Below are 20,236 nucleotides of genomic sequence, written 5' to 3'. Positions count from 1 at the left end.
TTGATATCTATGAGAATTGACTATATTCCCAAGCTGTTACATAAATAAGATTCAGATTTGAACCCATATCTGCCTCAAGGAACAATTTCTTTTTCCTTATGTAATATTTGTTTTTGAAATACAAATGAATCTAACAGTACAAATACTGGAAGCCTGAAAATATGTATAGACTATTGATGTCTTCATAGAAGAATCTCTGACTTCCTAAGTGTTCAGAACTTGACTGAATGAATCATCTTGACTATCACCAACCCTGAGCCTGATCACACATTCTTACAAATTTATCATCCAGAAATAAACCCTTACAGCCATATGGTTCAGCATGTGGAATTTCATACTGGCAGGCTGATTCACAATCAAATAAGACTTTTTTTTTTCTAGAAGAGTTAATTGTTAGTTTAAGAGTGTAGCTAAGTGTTATGGCACTAATTTAACATGGCCAAGGTCAGGGATTCAACTTTTAACAGGCAAAAATTTCCAACCCTTTCTAGATTAGTAGTACCAGTTTTATCCAATTAACAAGAGAATACTCTCTAGAAAGTGAGGCATACATTTTAATGATATAAAATACAAACATGGTATATCTCTATATAGTCACAAAGGGAAACCGAAAAACAAATAGTCTTCCTAAAATACATTAGCAGAACAAAGTCTTGGAAATGGGGCCAAAATTAATTAACTACCAAATTGTAGAGATACAAAGTGGGTATGAAAAGTTATTTTTATAAATTTGCTGTTGACTTATGGTTTAAAAAGTATTCTGTTATCAAGTATATTAACTCTACCTGGTTACTCTTAAAGTGTCATTTGCCTGTATGTGAATGACATATATAAAAAAATTAATGTTCAAGGAATATAAGAGTTTATGTAACATAATATTCTAGGGAGCTTCATGTTTCTTCTGAAACCCAGCTAAGACTGTGAGTAGTAAGTTGTTACTATTGTGGAGCTTTTCATTAGCTATCTAAACAGTTAACATGCTCATAATATAAACTTCTATTTTATGTATTTCACAATTGATTTCTATGACAATTTAGAGGCCATCTACTATATTTTGGTAGATGGAATGCATTCCTCTAAGAAATAACGAGGCAAAATTATTACCTATAGTTTCAAATCATGTTAACCAAATAAAGCTTGCTACTCTAGAGCTTTGTTAATTGCGTGATGTGTGTGTAGATTGTTTGTAGTCATCCTGGTCCACTTCTTATTTTATTTAACTCATTTTATCTCCCATGCTTCTCTTTTTTGGGACATATCCTTCCTCAGGCTACAATATACTCTGAAAGCGTCCAAATTTTATAATGAACAGTTCTGTCTTGCCAAGTGTTTCACTTCCATGTCTCTGCTCAGCCCAGAGAATGAGAAAAATGCATAGTGAAAAACAGATTTGTTCAGGTAGTTTCTCAAAGACATTTGTATTTTAGTTGGATATGTGGTTCTTTCATACTGTGATGAATACAAGTAAAATATTAAGACATCAGAAACAAAGAAACAAGGTAAATAAAAAGTAAAACTATATTTACTGGACTTTCCAAAGGCAGTTATACTTCTATACATATTAATCAGGCTGAAATGAAGTCCTTACTTCAGAAAAATATTTGGCACTGAATCGAAAATTATTGTCAAGTGAGTTCAAAGGATGTGCTGGTGCAAAGGAAAATCAGTCTATTCTTTCTGGACGTGAAGATAAGAAATACAGTGTTTTAAAATGGGAACAATTCTGATCTATAGGGAAACCACTGTGTTTCAGTAACATGAATATAGTATGGAAGTTTCACTTGCTGAAATATTTTAAGATTTTAATGACATACATTGGTACAATCCATCTTTGTCATTTCCCTACACCATTCTCCCTCTCTCTCTCTCTCTCTCTCTCTCTTCTCTCTCTCTCTCATTCTGTCTCCAGTTTCCCAGTTTCCCCACCTCCCTTTTAGTTTCATATATATATATATATATATATATATATATGTACATATATTTGCCTAGAAGACAAAAGTGGCTTTTCTTACTGTAGCAGTCATCAGTTCCCATCAGCTCCTCAGCTAAATGTGGCGCATCAGGAGCCCCTTCCCCAGTATCCACACAGGATAGATTATATACTTTAAAATTCGTTTTTTTTTTTTTGTGAGCCTTTTGTACCAGATGCTATCCATGGAGATCTCTTGCCAGGACAGGTAGGAAGGTTCAGGCAAAGAGAAAAGGGCTCAAGCAGGGAGGGAAAATTGGTTCCGCTGCTTCAGCTCAGGCTGTTGCCTCCTCTGCTGCTGTTGCTGCTGTTCCCAGAGAGGCCACACTGGCAGCCCTGCGCTGAGCCCTCTGCGCTGAGCCCTCTGCGCTGAGCCAGAGGGAGGCTGACTAGCCAGCACAGGAGTGCAGGGGACCTTCTGATGGCATTTCTGGTGTGAGCAATTCTCTTCTCTGGTGGTAGTGTTAGAGCTCTTATGACAGGAGTTTTTAGACAGTAGAGTAATTCTCACACATCTTTATACCTTCTGGATAGGATCTCTATACACCGTTGTGGGGTGGGTTTGGGTCTGACAGTAGGTGCTTTCTATTGGCTGAGTCTAATAGGTCAGGGAGGCCTCTTCTGTATGTGGAAGGACTTGGGGTGTTACCCCTACTTGACTGATGGCTACAAATGTGTCTATAAGGGGTGGAAGGGGGCTGCATCTATGTGATAAGAGGCCTGGAGCCAAGAGCAGACCAAGCTCCTACCATCCCTTCAGCGTCTCTGGGACTTCTATCCTTGGCTCAACTCTCATGGTTCACCACCTCATCACACCTTTTGAGTGTACCTGTACATGCTAAGATGTGCTGGTGAAGGTTAGAGGATATCTTGTTGGTTTTCTTTTCCTATCATATGGCTCCAGTGGTCTAGCTCAGTTCATCAGGTTGGGAGCAGCTGCCTTTAGCCACAGAATCGTCTTCTCAGTCAAGGATAGTTATGAGTAATAGTTTTGCATTGTTTAACTGTACACGCTTAACTTCAATATTGATTTTGCAAAAAAACATGAGAATATTAAATGTTAAGGTGAGACCCTACGACCTAATAAGGAGTGTTTGTGTTTAAAAATATAAATGTATTTAAAGTTTTTCATGTTAATGAGTATTTGGACTTTTATATGTATATATCAATTAGCAATATTTGTGTATGTAACACTACTTCTGTACTAAAACCTCAATTGAAAACAAAATTCAACAACCATTCCAATGGCATGCACTATGACAGGTTACTATGTGTGCTTTAAAACAAAGATATTGCGTAAAATTGTTAAATTTAAATCCTCTATGACTGGTGTCTGCCCTTCTGTTCTGTGAGATTTCTGAAATCTAAATCTTTATATTTATTGACAGTTCATTCATTTTTCTTATTGAGCAGTGTCATAATACAAAATATATCCAATGTTATTTATTTAACCACAAGTAATGGTAATCTCATCAATTTTCTATACATCTCACTGTACATATAAATATAGTTCTATGTCATATAAAATAGGAAATGTGATTTTTGAGGATGGTTCAAAAAATAAGTATGTGCTCATTTTAATGCATTCTATCAAACAGTCTCCTATTCAACTAGCTTTTATTCCCAATTGACAATATAGAGACTTATAGATAATAGGATTAGCCATCCAAATAAAATTCACATTGAAATTCACCTGAAATTCACATTCCTTGTGTTGAGGAGTCACAGAAATTCTGTGAGATGTTAAAATTTTTGACCTGAATTATACTGTTATTTAACCTTTTCATTGTGTGTGGTAAAGTCTGAATGTTATTGGAAGGGCAGCTAGTAAGATTTTTTCACAAAAAGGTAACCACAGAAGGTATTCTCAGTGCCACTATGGCCAAGTCAGACTTAAATATTTATTGTTCAAAAAGGAAGTCCCATATCATTATTATAGCTTCATTTTAAATCTTTCCCATGATTAGTATTGGATTATATGACAGTAGGAGCCATAGACAAATTGAGAACAAATACTGAACTGGAAAGGGACATATAAGTGACTTGTTATGGACTGTTTTTTAAGAGAGGGGAGTAATATCCAATAAAGAAGAATGGCAGGCTAAATACCACAGACCCTTAGGGCACATTCAATGCCTTGTTTAGAAAATAATTACAAGGAAAGGAATCACCAGTCACCCAAAGCAATTGCCTCTAATGTGAAAACAGGAATTTTGCTTACGCATGTAGCACTACAGGATATACAACATACAACAATTATATGGCTCTGAGCTTATTTCTTGTAAGTATGTGTCCACCCTTAATCTCAAAATACATAATGCTCATATTTTCAATGACAATAACTTTTTCTTCTGAAAAGATATTGAGAATAGAAACAGGCACATGGTATGGACCTACTGTGCAGTCCCAGTCACACTTACCTAGTTCTACCTTCTCTTACTTGCTCTCCTTGATGTATGTGAAAAGGAGAGAATTACAGGATGGGAGAGTGGGTTAGTTATAGACATGAACAATGCACATGGATCAAAGCCTGGTGACATTCCTTCCCATTGCAATTCTTATAAAATCAAAATAAAAAAATAAATTATTCAATCAGGGTCTCTTAAATTCCTGTATAAGCCATCGATCTTCTAAGTCACATTACTTTTTAAACTTTAGCTATTAAAATTTAGAGATATGAAGATCTTTTTTATTTTATTCCCTATATTTGACATAAATATTTCAGACAGGGAAGTAGATTCAGCTATTTTAGTCATCCTGATAAACCCTTAGAAATGGTGTTCACAGGAATGATCATGGAACTTTGTTTATTTCCTTGCTTGTTCTTTGACTATTTGCATCTATTTTATTACTAGTTCCTCAATGTAGAACTGATCTTAATACTTTCATGTAAGTAAAATGGTATAAAAGCAAAAAGAGGAGAGGGGATGAGATAATGGGTTTCCGGGGGGTTGGGTAGGGCGAGATTGTAAAGAAGATGACATCTGAAATGTAAAAAATTAAAAATAAATAAAATGAATGAAAAAATGTGGTAAACAAAATCACCTTTGTCAGAGGGTTATTAGTAATTCCCAAGAGAAGGAACTTGGTGGCTGAACGATTCCCAACCTCCATTCTTCTTTGTTTTATAGACTCTTTCTAAATAATCAAAAGAATAAGTTAGAATTTGTTTCCTTATAGGTCCAAAACATTGTCATGATATACAATTATATTTTTTTCCCATAAACTGACTTTGGGAAGTAGCACAGACAAATATTCCTTTCAAAGAGACAGTATTATAAAATGTTTAGTGCAAGTTGTTAATATTTGTTTTTAAATTGTACATAGTTAATTATGTAAATGATTTATCTTCACAAATCTTACCCACCCTTATGGTCTGTACTTAAATCAATTAAATACTGATCTACATTCAAAGTGATTGAAAAAATAAAGAGTGGAAAATCAAAAGAAATGTGGCAACAAATTTCATCTGTTTGATCAAAAGAACACATTCATTGCCTTTAGAAATATAATAGAATTCAAACACTATTAATGTTGCTACATATATATTAATAAATGGAAACTATTTTGATGATATTTTTGTCGAGGCATTATGTAATAATAAAATATATTTTGAAGAAATTTTCTAACAGATTTCTTCACTCCTTTGCTAGAAATTTTATAAGCTATTTGTTAAATTTACCAAATTCTAACTGATAACTGAGAGAACATTTGGGAAGTGAGAAGACATGAGCTCAAGCAACACAGAACAGCAATTCTACTAAGTACAGTGGCTTCTCATTTGTTCTCAATTTCCAATTGTTGTGAAATATAAATGGAAAGGTACAATGATACTTTCTGAGATTACAGATGTCTAGTTTTTTTTATACTTTTACTCATATATGTATATATGTATGTCATGGGGCTCTATAAGATATAAGCTTTTGGTACATAAATATTGGAATGTAGATGGAAATTTCATTCTTACTTTTTCTAGACTTAAATACAGCATTCATTCTATGCATACTGTAATTACTATACATATGACTATTTGGATAGATAACTATTATCATTTACAAAAGCATAAATTTACATGTACATCATTACTGTAGAGTAATCTGATGTCTTCTAATTAAAATATTCTTTTTAAAGTGTTTATACAAGTAACAAGTGAAGTAATTCAGTCTCACATACTATTACCAAGATAATAACATTGCTCATTATATTATAATTTATGTTTAACTGCATGAGTTGTTCATTTACATACTAACCAATAACAATTCTTCCATCTATCAAAGAAAGGTGTATAAATAATTACTAAAAAAATTGAATAAATGAAGGAAGAAAGAAATTAACAAACCTGTGATTAATCATTCTATTCTCATCATTGACACATGAACTATGTGGATGACATTTTATTTTTCCTCTGAGAGTATGAAGACTTAAGAATGATAAACTTCTGCCTTTGATACACTCTTTTTTTCATTAATGGTTAACTAGATTCCTTGATGATCCTTTTCCCATGAGATGATATAGCAACTTCAACAAAAGTTGAAAACATGAGTTTTATATGCACTGTATGGCTTCATTAGATTAGTATAATCTATATCTCTACTTCAAGTCAAATAAAGGTTACAAAAAATGTAGTTCTTTTGAACAAACACAGAAGTATACATGTTTTCAAAATTATCAATACTGTAATTTTAGAGTATCATAATAATAATACATAGGTAGAAAATACATCACAGAAAACATTAAATCCAACTTTTATTAATACGATATTGAAGTAGATATATATTATATATAGACAAACAATATTTCATTTGGATACTTTAGTAACAAGGACAGGTACTCGATTTAAGGTATTGGCAGATAATTATATCTTAACGTTATTAACACAGTCATCAGTGCTACAATATTCAGATAATGCTTGTCATTGAACACTGGTAAACATAACCTAGAGTAATTTAAGGATACTTACAACTATAGAATTGATGAGGATTGCATTTGCAGGTTCAGGCTTAAGCAAGAATTTTGATGTATACCCAAGTCTACTCATTTTCCCACACTTCTATTTCAGTCATAAATATTTTCAAACAACTCCACAAAATGGAATATCAATCCATACATTCATGGAATTAATGCTTACAATCAGAACAATTCATAGTAATTTTGCTTATCATCTTATACAACATTGATTTCTTTCTACTTAGTTCATACTCACTTCACCTAAAAATATAAATTCCTAATGATGCTAAAATAGTCGTTAATTATTGAAAGAGAAAAACACAATAAAATGCATAGAAATTGGCACATTTAATTTTAGGCAGTTCAGTGATATCCTATTGTGCTATGTTATGAAATGTTCCATATGAGGCTTGCTGCCATGTTGGTTGTCTTAGTATGAGAAGTTAATACAAAGTGTATATTCTGATACTTTATTCAGAGCAAAAATCCAAAAGTGGGATGTTTGTAACCCAGAATGTGCTGCTTCAAAGACTGGTGGACTGAAACTCTCTGGTTTATAGTGATTACAGTTTTCCTGTCCTATATTGAGAAAGAACAAATTGCTGGTGGACCTTTGTTATGAAAGAACCATTTATCAAGGATGTCATCTTATAATATCAGATCTATGGGTTTGGGTCATATCATCAAGATATGATGATATTAATTGTAATTCATGAATTAACAGGTTTGTCAGTCATGCTCCAAACAAAGAGGGATGGACTAAAAAACATTACATATATTAAAACATATACAGCATCTTGTCTACAGCAAAATTCCTTCAGAAGTAATTTGTAATGAAAGTACACTACTATTTTGTTGTTCCACCACACCAGAACATTTCACACAAACTTCTAGAAACTTAGACAACCAATGATTTTTTTTCTATTTTGCCCCCTATGCCATCAATTTATTACTTGTTTTGACATTGATATTTTCAAAGTTCATCTCATACCTGTTAGTAATGCTCCTTGACAGACATGCTGATGAAATTGCTGCAATATTTTATCTCCTTTTATGTAATAATTCCTCAATGTTTCCAAGATGTGAGCTGTGTATAGTGAATGATGGACACAGCATTGTAATTTCAAAAGGGGTATGGGAAGCCATCATTTTGAGTCTATAAAACCTAGTACATGCTACATTAAAGAAATTGTATGCCTCCCTATCTCAGATTCAGAACTGCCAAAGGAGTACTATTTGCTTAAAATGAAACACCTTTACTTAACTGTATGAGTTTTTATAGATGGATCCCATCTACGGAGGTTTACATTTTTTTTTCATCAATGGAGTAATTTCATGTCCCCCCCCCACCCCCATCAGGCACGCATAGGTGGAAATAACAAAATTAAGAGAAACCAAAACAAAAACACATAATCCTGCACTAATAGAGGTGGAACACAAACAGCAAACTTATTAGCAAGCCCTGAACAGTGAAAACCAGTGCCTTAGCTGTGTCTTCATTCTACAAGCTCAGGTGAGTATGCTTCCCACGGAACAGATTGAGTGACTATCTCATACACAGGCCAAGGTCACTGCTATGTCATGCTATCTATCTAAAGTTAACAGGATGCTGCCACATCTGGTAAGGAACATAGAATACAGTGTATTATAAAACCAAAGCTCAGCTGAGCATGGCTCTATACACATGGCCCCAGTGCTTCGAAGGCTGAGACAGGAGGATTGAGTTCAACGGTTAGCTTTGTCCAAGCAAGATGCTATTTTAATGCTAAAGCTGAAATAAAGGCCTTAAAAATGATCTGATGTTTATTGAAACAGGTAGGACTGTTTTTTGGTGGTGTGGGGGGGGCATAATCTCAGTTCTCACACACATGGATGGTTGAATCATGTATGTCCCTCATCAACCATGCATAGGTGAATAAGGGAATGCCCCTAAATAATTAAATTTTTTTCTCAAGCAAGCTATATTCATATCAGATTGCTTCCCAAGAGAAAAAGCAAAATAAAAGGAAACAAAGACCAACCAAACAAAAACAGAACACAAAACAAATCCTTACACTCTGTCCACTGTAGGACTTAACAAGTATCAGGAAGATCTACTTTTATTATTCTAACTGTAGTGCACAAATAACCATCAAAGACCACTTGGACAAATGGTGTTTACCTCTTTTGGTATTCTAACAGAGTAGGGAAGTCATCTACTATGTAGCATAAATCCTTGAGGTACATTGGGAAGGAAATGGCCTAGTCTTTCCACCAAATAAAACACACCCTAGTACAGCTTATAAAACAAACAAATAAACAAAAAGCCATGACACAATAGGAAAGAAATGATCATTCTGTGGGAATATCTTTGGACTCTGCATCAGTTTGTTCCAGCTCATCTTCCATGATTCCTGGGTTAGCTATGACAGGTAACATGCTTGTGCTTCCTGTGTCTGCTGCTGGCATGGCTGCTTCATTTCTGGCCTCAGCAGCCTCACCTCTGGCCTTGTATTCGAATTCCCGGTTTCAGACGCTGTTTCCCAGGTCTGCTCTTCTAGAAGTTTTACAGTGTGGGGGTCGCTACTGGCCTCTGCTGTGTCCACAGGCCCTTCCACTTCAGCTAAGACTTCATTATGCTCTGAAACTGGTTCTCCTCCCTCCTCTACAGCCCTCACTGCTGCTGTGATCATCTCTGCCAAGACTTCTGCAGCCACCTTCTGTGGTGTTTCTTCCTTCTCCTCTCCTATGTTTTCATTTTCTTCTGTCTCAAGATCAACAGGTTCACTGACAAAAGGATCGTGACCCTGGAGGCATTTTTCCACACCTTCACTATGTTTGTTGTTCAAAACACTCTTAGCCACATGGAGACTTGTTTCCTTTGAACTGCTCAGCCGCCAACCTTCTACTATGGTTATGGTCTACAGAACGCAGACGCTGCTGGAGAAGCTGGTGCTGTGCAGGAATCAGCATGTCACAAGCAATGTGCAGCTTCAATCTTTTTGAAGAAATGCTCCTGGCCTATCCCTTTGAATGGAACTGGTTTGGGTTTAGGGCTCTCCTTCTCCAACAACTCCTGGCTCCGTTTTTCAATTTTCTTATTCCTGTTTGTGAAGTACTCCTGGAGAAATTCTACTGTCTTGTCTGGCAGTTTGGTACTTATAAATCGCAAGTTCTCTTTGTGAAATTTACTTTGCAGATGCTGCTTTTGAATTTCTTCATCTTCAAAGCTATGAAACTTGCATACAGAACAGGCAAACTGAATCCTGTCAGCTGCTAGGTCCCGCATCCTGTCTTTCCTCCTTTGTTTCTCCCATCTCTTCTTCACATCTTTGTCCTAGTCCTCCTTTTCTCCTGTCTGCTTCTTGGAGTCACAGAATTCATTCTCCCCCCTGAAATCATCATCTTCTGACCCTAAGTCACCAGCTTCATCATCATTTTCAGATAGATCTCCTTCACTGTCAGCATGGGTCAGTTTGGCATCAGGTTCTTCATACAATGGAAACTGGGTCTGCTTCCCACACATGTTGTCTGCTCCAAAGCATTCAGATCCTCTCTTGGGCCAATCCGGTACCCAAGTCTGGGACCAGCCACATCCATAAGACATGGTGCTACTCAAACTGTTTCACCCTCTGTGTGTCCATCATTCTGTAGTCAGGGGCCATGGACTGGGAGAAGAGGGAAGGAGGTAGCCTGTTGGTGGAGGGCCCACCTGGACCACACCCACCCATGTAGTTCAGCTCATTCCAGTTAGTGGATATGAGCTCTGAGGAAGCTGAGGGTGGCATGAAGAGGTCACTATGTAGGTGACCTATGAAGGTACTAGAGTTGTTCTTGTCCTAGAAGCGGCCCTGGATATTGCCCCTCAAGAAATCATCAAGGGAACCCAGTCCCCACAGTCGTTGAATGTTCCACTAAAACTACCATTGCTGTCAGTCTCCAAGTCAAAATCATAATCATAACTAGCTGGGGCAGTAGGGATTATGCTCAGGTATACAGGGCCTGGAGTCGTAGGACTTGTATGGCTTGAAGCAGAAGGAGCTGTCTCGGTCCTGCATGCCTTCCCCACCTCTGATGGTTCAAACCCTCCTTCCTTGAACAAGTACAAACATTAATTGATCTTGGCAATGAGCTAGTCAGAGTTGTTGGCACATGACTCTGGGGCAAAAGAGGTCACATGTATTGCAAAGCTCCTAGCTGCCAGTTCACCATCAATGGTCTTGGTGACCTCCCATGAGCCTGGGCCATAACTATAGGGTGTTCCTGCAGGGACACTAGTGTTTTGCACATTATAGTAGTTGTACTTTTCATAACCTTGCCTGAGGGCAATACCACTTCCTTATGTATCCTGGGTGTTGCTAGGTTCAGCACTCCCTGCCTCATAGCCTCTGTAGCCTTGCTCCAAGTCTTCGACACAACCCTCGAGCAGATGCTTTTCTTAGATTTCCTCAGTAAGCATGTGTTCAACGTGCCGTCTGCTCCTGTGTATTTTTTATCTTTCCTTTCTTCCTTCCTTCCTACCTCTCCTCTCCCCCCTCCCTCCCTCCATTCCTCCTTCCTGCCATCTCTCTCTCTCTCTCTCTCTCTCTCTCTCTCTCTCTCTCTCTCTCTCTCTCTCTCTCCTTTCTTTCATTCTTTCTTTTAAAACAGGGCTGGCATTAAACTTAGAAATCCACCTAACTCTGCCTGCCAAGTGCTGGGATTAAAGGTATGTGACAGCACTCCCCAGCTGATAGGCAGAGTTTTAAAGATTCTTTTTCTTTTCTTCCTTTGGAGAGACATGAATAATTTTATTTTCTTGGGTGGAAAATAACGTTTTACTTTAGAGTTACAATGTATTCTAACAGCCTGAACAGTTGATTCAGGTCAAGTTTGTCTGTAAGCACATGTAACCTATGTCTCTTCAGATTAATTAAGCCAAAATTTCTCTTAGTTTAAGGCAGCAAAAAAGATGACCTATCGTGAACAATATTCTAAAGAACTTGCTTTGTTCCTGCCCCCACCTTGCTTATAAGTCAACAAGCACATGGAAGTATAACAAGCAGTAGAATATGTTATCTCTGTCAGTGAAATTAATCTCAACGTTGCTGAACAAGTGGAGTTGAGTTTAGCCAAGCATGCTCTGGTTCAATTTTGGTGTGTGCATAACATTCATGGACTCTATTTTACTTTCTTATGTAGCCTTTTAAAGATAGACCACTGGATTTCAATGTTACTTAGAACGTACATTGATACATTTTGATTATTCATTTAAAATTAATTATTGCACACATGAATATAATGATTATATAGTGTATCTTGTAAAACATGATGTTTCATATATGTAAATTTTGAGGAAGTTAATTAAAGCTAATACACACACACACACATATATATATATGTATATATACACATATGTATATATATGCATCTCCCTACTTGTTATTTGTTGTGAGAATCCTTAAAATCTACCCCTTATCTATTTCAAGAATACCCCACTATATTACTGACTGTAGTCCCCATAGCTCAGGCACTAAGATCAATAACTAAGAAATGAAACTGAAAAGCTTTTGCTAGGCAAAGAACACCATCAATAGAACAAAACAATAGCCTACACAATGGGAAAAGATCTTCCCCAGCTCTACATTTGACAGAGGGCTAATGTCCAAAATATATGAAGGACTCCAGAACTTAGACACTATTAACCCAAATAAAAAATGGGGTATAGAGCTACACAGAGAATTCTCAACAGAAGATTCTCTAATGGCCAAGAAACACTTAATGAAATGTTCAACGCCCTTAAACATGAGGAAAAATGCAAATCAAAACCACTCTGAGATTATACCTTCCACGCATCAGAATGGCTAAGATCAAATCTCAAATGACAGCACATGCTGGTGAGGATGTAGAACAAGGGGAACACTCCTCCATTGCTGGTGTGAGCACTTATTTGATAAACAAATATATCTGACAATTTTTCTTTTTATATCTGTTTTTTATGTATCCTCCATTTGGTATGTTTTGTTTTTATGTCTATGTATTTTATGGGAGTGTTCAGTTAATCTTTTATTTGAATATATGTCATTCATGAGGTTTTGTTCATCTCCATATATTTATAACATTTCTGAAAAATATCTTACTGATTTCTTTTTTATATTATTTTGGCCATAAAAATTGATGCTATGATTCCATTTTTATCTTGGGATTTATATTTTCTTCCTGGGTTTCATATGGTCTGTTCAATGTACCTGTAAGAATAAGGAACATTCCCACGCATAGTCATGTAATATTTGTAAACATCTGAAAACAGATTGTTTGTATTATTTTTCACCTCAGAAAGAAAAATTTGTATAGTATTGATATAAAATAAAAATCATAAAAGCAGCAAGAAAATATCTAGAATCCACTGTAAAGGAGGGAATAAGAAGAAAACATAGAATTAAGAATTAATGAACTAAGGAGGTTGACTTCTTGAGTCTAAAAGATATTTTCACAAGAGCTAATGAGCTGATATTTCTTGTGAAGGCTGTAGCTCATAAAGGTCTTTTTTTCCCCCTTAAGCATTTTTTAGCATTTTGACTTGGATTAAAATGCATTGTATGTAAAAAAATTCTCATTATAGCTATACATACAAAGAAACTAAAATTAGTGTTTGAAAAAACTGAATTCACCTATATTTTGCATACGTTAATGATTTGTCAAAACTTAGAGACTCTGATGAATAGATTTAAAAAATATATACATGCATACAACTGATTATTTATTTATTTGTAAAATGTGAAGTCTATTGTTTTCAGTTACGTGGATAGAATGGGAGATATTACAGTGAAATCATCTGGGTACTAAAGGAAAGGGCTCCACGTTACTAGAGCTAGTGTAGGCATAGTGGAGACAAGTGTACATAACAAATGTTCCCTGAACACAGACGCAGGGTTGGATGGGAGAATTAACTATTAATATTAACTAGCAGAGTAGAGTAATTATGCGCAGCATCAGCTAACAGACATATTTAAATTTCCTGTAGAGAGTCTTGTATATTTTCAGTACTAGAAAGACAGTGATCTCGTTTTATACTCATTACTTACCTTGTCCTTCACTCTATGCTGTGAGTACTGAATGCCATACTTCATGAAACATGTAATTTAAAACTCACTTAAAATATCTGTGATTTTAAAAAGGTTACATCAGCTAAAAGTAATTAATTGTAATTGCTTATGTAAGGCCTCAAAAGATCAGCAAGATTTAGTCTCCAGGGTTTGTGTCTCCAAGGCTGGAGTCATAAATACAAAAATCTGTATATCACTCCCACTCACAAGGATTCCACCTTGACCTGCAAAAGGTTTGCTTCAAGGCTACAAAAGAGAAAAATTAGTTGGGTTGAAGGTAAATTAACTTATTTTCACACAATGTATTGTATCACTGAGAAAATTCAATATTCTCACATTTTGATATCCAATATATCCCTGAGTGAGAGAGATTCCCTAATACCTTATCTCAATGTTTTATCTTGATACTGTATTCCAGTATATCTCTGTTGTTCTTGTCTAATATTTTAAACTTCCTACTTTGTTTCATAAATGAAGATATGATAATTTAAAAATAATTATGCTAATATCTCAAAAAAGAGAATAATGGAAAGATGAAATTGAGAAATTAAGGAAAATCTTTTAATCTAAGTATCAGGAAACTAGATATAGATATATAAATGTATCTGTACTTCAACACTGCTAGAATGGTTCTTGAATAAAAATACACATTCTGTGTTTGTCTGTGTATATGTCTTTGTGTGTGTGTGTGTGTTTGTCTCTCAGTATCTTTATGTCTCTGATTCACACTATCACTGACTCTCTCACTTGTGTGTGTGTGTGTGTGTGTGTGTGTGTGTGTGTTTATGACTGTAGATACTTACATGTGTGCAGAGGACGCAGAATAACTTCAGAAATGTTCCTTAGATACCATACAACTTGGATTGAAAGATCATAAAGCTATGATGACTAGCCTGCAAGTCACATAGATCTACCTATTGTCATCTCCCAATTTTGGCTCATGCTATTTAAACCTAGCTAATTGGAATGACCCTCACAAGGTCTGCAGGCCCTCTAAGGAAAGTACTCTACAGCCTGATATGTCTTCTTTGTTCAGAAAGTATAATATCCTTTTATTCTATTCTATGTTTGTATTCTTCAGGCAATATAGAAAATTAATGAATATATTTCCTATAAATGTCATTAAGACTGTTTTCATACAGTAGTTTCCCAGTGTCAGATATACAAATTTTAGATCCAATATGGAATAACAAAAATGTACATACCAATTCATATATATGTAATATAAATGTGAGACTGCATGTTATAAATTATGTTTATATATTTGTATTGTTTTTAAATACAGAGAAAAGAAAGTAATATATTATATAGGCCAATCATTTATGAATGTATACAATAAAAAAGATAGACCATTGTATTAGGTATAAAATTAACTGGAGATGAAGATGATTTAGTATCATATTCTTGAAACTATAAACTCTAAAATTTACAATCTAGCATAAATTTAACTCAGTAATAGAATTGCCTTTAAGAAGCTGTAAAAAATGGTTTAGAACTTTTAAAATGTGTATCTGTAGTTTTTCTGACATACCAAAATCCAGATGTTCAAAGAGTAATTTGCTTTTTAATCTAAGAACTCTAACAAATTCCTACTTCCTTCATTGTATGTTTTATTAACTTGTAGAATAAACTACATATTCTGGAGAAGACAAGCCATGTTACTGACATATGGAAATAACAGTGGAGCCATGTTCATCCTGTTGGGCTTCTCAGATTACCCAGAAATAGAAGTCCCTCTTTTCTTGGTGTTTCTCACCATCTATACCATCACTGTGGTAGGGAATATTGGCATGATTGTCATAATCAGAATTAACCCCAAACTCCACACCCCCATGTACTTCTTCCTCAGCCACCTCTCCTTTGTAGATTTCTGCTATTCCTCCATCATTGCTCCCAAGATGTTGGTGAACCTTGTTGTAGAAGACAGAACCATATCATTTTTAGAATGTATAGTACAATATTTTTTCTTTGCTGTCTTTGTGGTAACTGAATCCATTTTATTAGTGGTTATGGCCTACGACCGATTTGTGGCCATCTGCAGACCACTGCTCTACACAGTAGCCATGTCTCAGAAACTCTGCCTCAGTCTAGTGGTGGGATCATATGCATGGGGACTCACATGTTCCCTGACAATGACATGTTCTGTTGTCCAGTTGTCTTTTGTTGGTTTCAACACAATTGATCATTTCTTCTGTGAGTTCTCCTCACTTCTAGTCCTCTCACGTTCTGACACTCAGGTTAATCAAATCCTTCTCTTTTCACTTTCCACTATGAATGCCCTTAGCACTCTTCTCATCATCCTTCTATCATATGCGTTTATCCTTGTCACCATACTCAAGATGCAATCATCCAGGGGGCGCCGAAAGGCTTTCTCTACATGTGCTTCACACCTCACTACCATCACCATCTTCTATGGTACTATCCTGTTTCTATACTCTGTACCCAACTCAAACAACTCCCAACTCACATTCAAAGTGGCTTCTTTGTTTTATACCCTGGTGATCCCCATGCTTAACCCTCTGATTTACAGTCTGAGGAATAAAGATGTGAAGAATACAATCAGAAAAATCATGAAGATTAAATTTATAGCTCCCCCCATTCATCTTCCCAAGTACATTGACCCTGGAATTAGTAAAGGAGTTTAGAGAATTTTAATTCTAAGATCATATTAAAATTAATAAGCAATTTATTCAACTGGACCGAAATGGCTTTATTTTAAAGAGAATTCTGTTCTCTATATCAATTTTCAGAAATTAATCAGAGATCACAAATTATTTGTATCCCATCTCCAAAACTGAAATAACATTATAATTTATAATTTTATTGTAATATTTAAATATAACTATCATTGAGGGTACTTTACATTACATATTAGCATTTTTACTATATACCTTTTTGACATCTCATGTAGCTGAGATTTTTCAGAGGACGTATGATCATTTGAATATATTTCAAATAAGCAATGAACAGATTTCATTATACATATTAGTAAAGTAATACAAAAGATTTTGTAATTGATTGTGCAAACAAATTTTTTTCTATTGTATGTATCTGTTTTACTGATTTTACACAATTATATATGATAGTATACATATGTACTTACAGTGACTGTGATAGCTTTTACAAAACCTGAGTGAGTTTCAAACAGACCAAATCCCAGCATGCTGGAAGGAAGTTAGAAAGTCCACCATTGACCACATAATGAACTAATTGTCATTTGATAGCTTCTAGGAAAGGAGTAATTGGTTTCTTTTTAATAATGTGGCTGCCTGATATGCTTACCACACAACATAGCTACCCTACCCCAAAGATTAGATGGGCAACAAAAATGGGACTTGATATCTGAAAACATATCTCAAAGTTGGGTGGGAAGATAGTAAAAAGGTTGAGGTAACTGATAGAAAAAGGAAAAGCTGAGGGACAATTTCATAGTATGGCTGAAGCCTATGAAATTCTAAAATATATTTACTTGTGCTTTAAGTAAACAAATTCAGTTAAGAATAGATATTCTATGCATATGTAAATGTAAAGCAAATGGTAAAAATGTGGAATTTCAACAAATAAATAGCTAAGAATAATTCTTACCTATACCATTGTTTCCTACCCTGAAAAATAAGAAATAATGACAAACACCCAATTCGGAAGGTTAAAAAAAAAAAAGAATAGATATAATAACAGCCTCAGGAACACAGAATTAGTATTGATAATATATAAGTGCATAATGCACAATATTCTCAAAAAATTGAAAATTAAACTTATTTTTTTTTCAAAATTGGTAATGAAAAATATAGATGAGTATGAATTTATTAAAACAAAATTGTTGTATCATGGTCATTGTGAGCTTTTTACCTAATATCCACTTATCAGTGAGAACATACCCTGTGTGTTCTTTTGTGTTTGAGTTTCCTCACTCGGGATGATATTTTCTAGTTCTATCCATTCACCTGCGAATTTCATGAAGTCACTGTTTTTAATAGCTTAGTAGCATTCCATTGGGTAATTGTACCACATTTTTTTTATTCATTCTTCTGTTGAGAGACATCTGATACAACCCAGAGACTATATGGCATTAAGGAGGAAGGAAGACCAGAGTGCGGATGTTTCAGTCCTACATTGAAGTGGGAAACAGGATGATGTCAGAGGTAGAGGAAAGAGAGACCAGGGAGGGAAAGAGGAGGGGGAAATAATAAGGGGGACGGTATCAGGTCCTGGAGGGCACAGGAGAGATATACAGAGGATCAGGAAGTCGAATAAAAATATATAGCAGTGGGGGATGAAGAACTGGGGTCAATCATTGGAGGGTCTCAGACACATGGACAGGGAGAGGCTCTCAGGACCCAACAGGGATAACTTTAATCAAAATATGCAGCGAAGGGGAGATAGAACCTGTAGAGACCACCTCCAGTAGATGGGCATAGCCCCCAATCAAGAGATGGGGCCACCCACCCATCCCAAAGTTTTTAACCCAGAAATGCTCCTGACCAAAGGAAAAACGGGGACAAAAAAATAGAGCAGAGGCTGAAGGAAGGGCCATCCAAGGAACCTGGGTATCCATCCTGTTTGCAGACACCAAACCCCTGACACTGTTACTGTTGCCTAGACACTTGCTGACAGGAACTTGGTGAGACTGGGAGGTTCTGCCATCAACTGACCAATGCATATACGAATGCTTAGAACCAACCATCAGACTGAGCTCGGGGAACCTGTTGGGGGAGCTGGCAGAAGGACTATATTGGTATCAGGATCCGGCTTGGCAGATTGCCTCCGAACCAGTGACGTCACCCATAGGAGACAGGGACCTGCACATCTGTTGCTGCCATGGCAATCTTACACATTCTCAGAGTTCACTTTCTACCCTTACCTGCTTGCAGTTATACCACAGCCTAAATAAAAGGCCTTCCTGACCTTCGCCCCTTTTTTTCTCCTCTCTTTTCCCCATTGTCTCCGCCCCCCACCCCCACCTCCAAAAAACCTCTGCCATGTAGAACTGCAATGGCCTAGTGTGGCCTGTCCAAACAGGAGCCTCAATTCCAACACAACAGAGCCGGATTGCAACCCCATAGGAAGAATAATGTTGGCTGTCTGGGCAACCAAGTGCTCCCCGGGACTTGAATACCAACCAAGGAGTGTACAGGGAGGGATCCATGGCTCCAGATACATATGTAGCAGAGGATGGCCTTGTCTGACATCAACCAGAGGGGAAGTCCTCATTCCCGTGGAGGTTTGATTCCCCAGAGTAGGGAGATGCTTGGAGCAGTGGGGCAGGAGAGGATGGGTGGGTAGCAGAGCACCTTTATAGAGGCAAAGCGGAGGTGGGAGAGGGCAGATGTTGGGTTTATGGATGTGTCACCGGGAAGTGAGATATCATTTGAGATGTAAACTAATGGAATGATTAATAATAATAAGAGAAGAAATAGTTGAGTTTATACAACTATCCTATACAAAACAAAATGGAATTCTTGGCAACAGAGGGAGGCCATTACCAGGAACCACAAGCAATTAAAATGGAGAGTCCCAGTGGATATGTCAACAAAGCAGTCTTAAGCCTAAAATTCAGGTAAAATTGAAGAGGAGGAGGCAGAAAGATTATAAAAGACAAACAATCAAAAAGTGTCTGTGAGATTGTGTCTTCTAGGAATTTCAGAAGCCACACCCATAAGTCTCACCAACATGATTGCCCAAGCATGAGGGATGAGTTATTAGAGATGGATTTGAAGCAAAAGGAAATTTTATTCAGAAGATAAAAGACATAAATGAAATCATGGAGTAAGAATGTAATACTGAGTTCAAAAATATAATAGTTGTTTTACTGACCAAAATTGTTATGACTTTCATATTTTTGTTTCTCTGTTGTATGCAAGTGTTCTCCAATGCATCATGTGAATAACCTGAATAGAAACTTGTATGAGATGATTTCCTCATCTTGAATATCCTTTAAGTAACTGTGATAGTTAAAGATAGACTCTTAAACAAGTCTTCTAAATAATTGACTGCACTTACATATATGTCTATGTAGCCTGTATTATGCAATACTAGTCTATTTAGATGATGTCAGAAATACTACAATGTCCTGAATACATTTTTACTGAATTTTCGTGAAAATCTGAGTCTTTGTCAAAATAACTCTTGAATATTTGATTGTCATCTGAAATACTATAAACTTAATACTTGTGGAATAGTACTCAAAAAAAAAATAAAAGAAACAGTCATCATGTCCTATTTTCTATACATGATTAAGATTTTACCTCTTTGAACC

The 20,236-nt window shown here is 36.0% G+C and overlaps 1 protein-coding gene and 1 pseudogene across 1 annotated transcript; one reads left to right on the top strand and one right to left on the bottom strand.

Moving 5' to 3' along the window:
• Nucleotides 1-9,247: 9,247 nt before the first annotated feature.
• LOC114637447 lies at nt 9,248-13,141 on the bottom strand (annotated as a pseudogene).
• A 2,478-nt stretch (nt 13,142-15,619) lies between these two features.
• Nucleotides 15,620-16,625, top strand: LOC114637446 (olfactory receptor 5D18-like). Its single transcript, XM_028785667.1, has one exon. The coding sequence runs from the start codon at nt 15,636-15,638 to the stop codon at nt 16,623-16,625; it is 990 nt and encodes a 329-aa protein (XP_028641500.1). The 5' UTR covers nt 15,620-15,635.
• The last annotated feature ends 3,611 nt before the right edge of the window (nt 16,626-20,236 follow it).

The sequence above is a fragment of the Grammomys surdaster genome, unplaced genomic scaffold (assembly GCF_004785775.1).
Source record: "Grammomys surdaster isolate TR1022 unplaced genomic scaffold, NIH_TR_1.0 125284, whole genome shotgun sequence".
NCBI classification, from domain to species: Eukaryota; Metazoa; Chordata; class Mammalia; order Rodentia; family Muridae; genus Grammomys; species Grammomys surdaster.
The sequence above is the reverse complement of the archived record's forward strand: the minus strand, read 5'-3'. Positions and strand labels throughout refer to the sequence as shown.

What these genes read in the sequence shown, in the direction of transcription:
- LOC114637446 (XM_028785667.1), top strand. Translation starts at nt 15,636, where the DNA reads ATGTTACTGACATATGGAAATAACAGTGGAGCCATGTTCATCCTGTTG.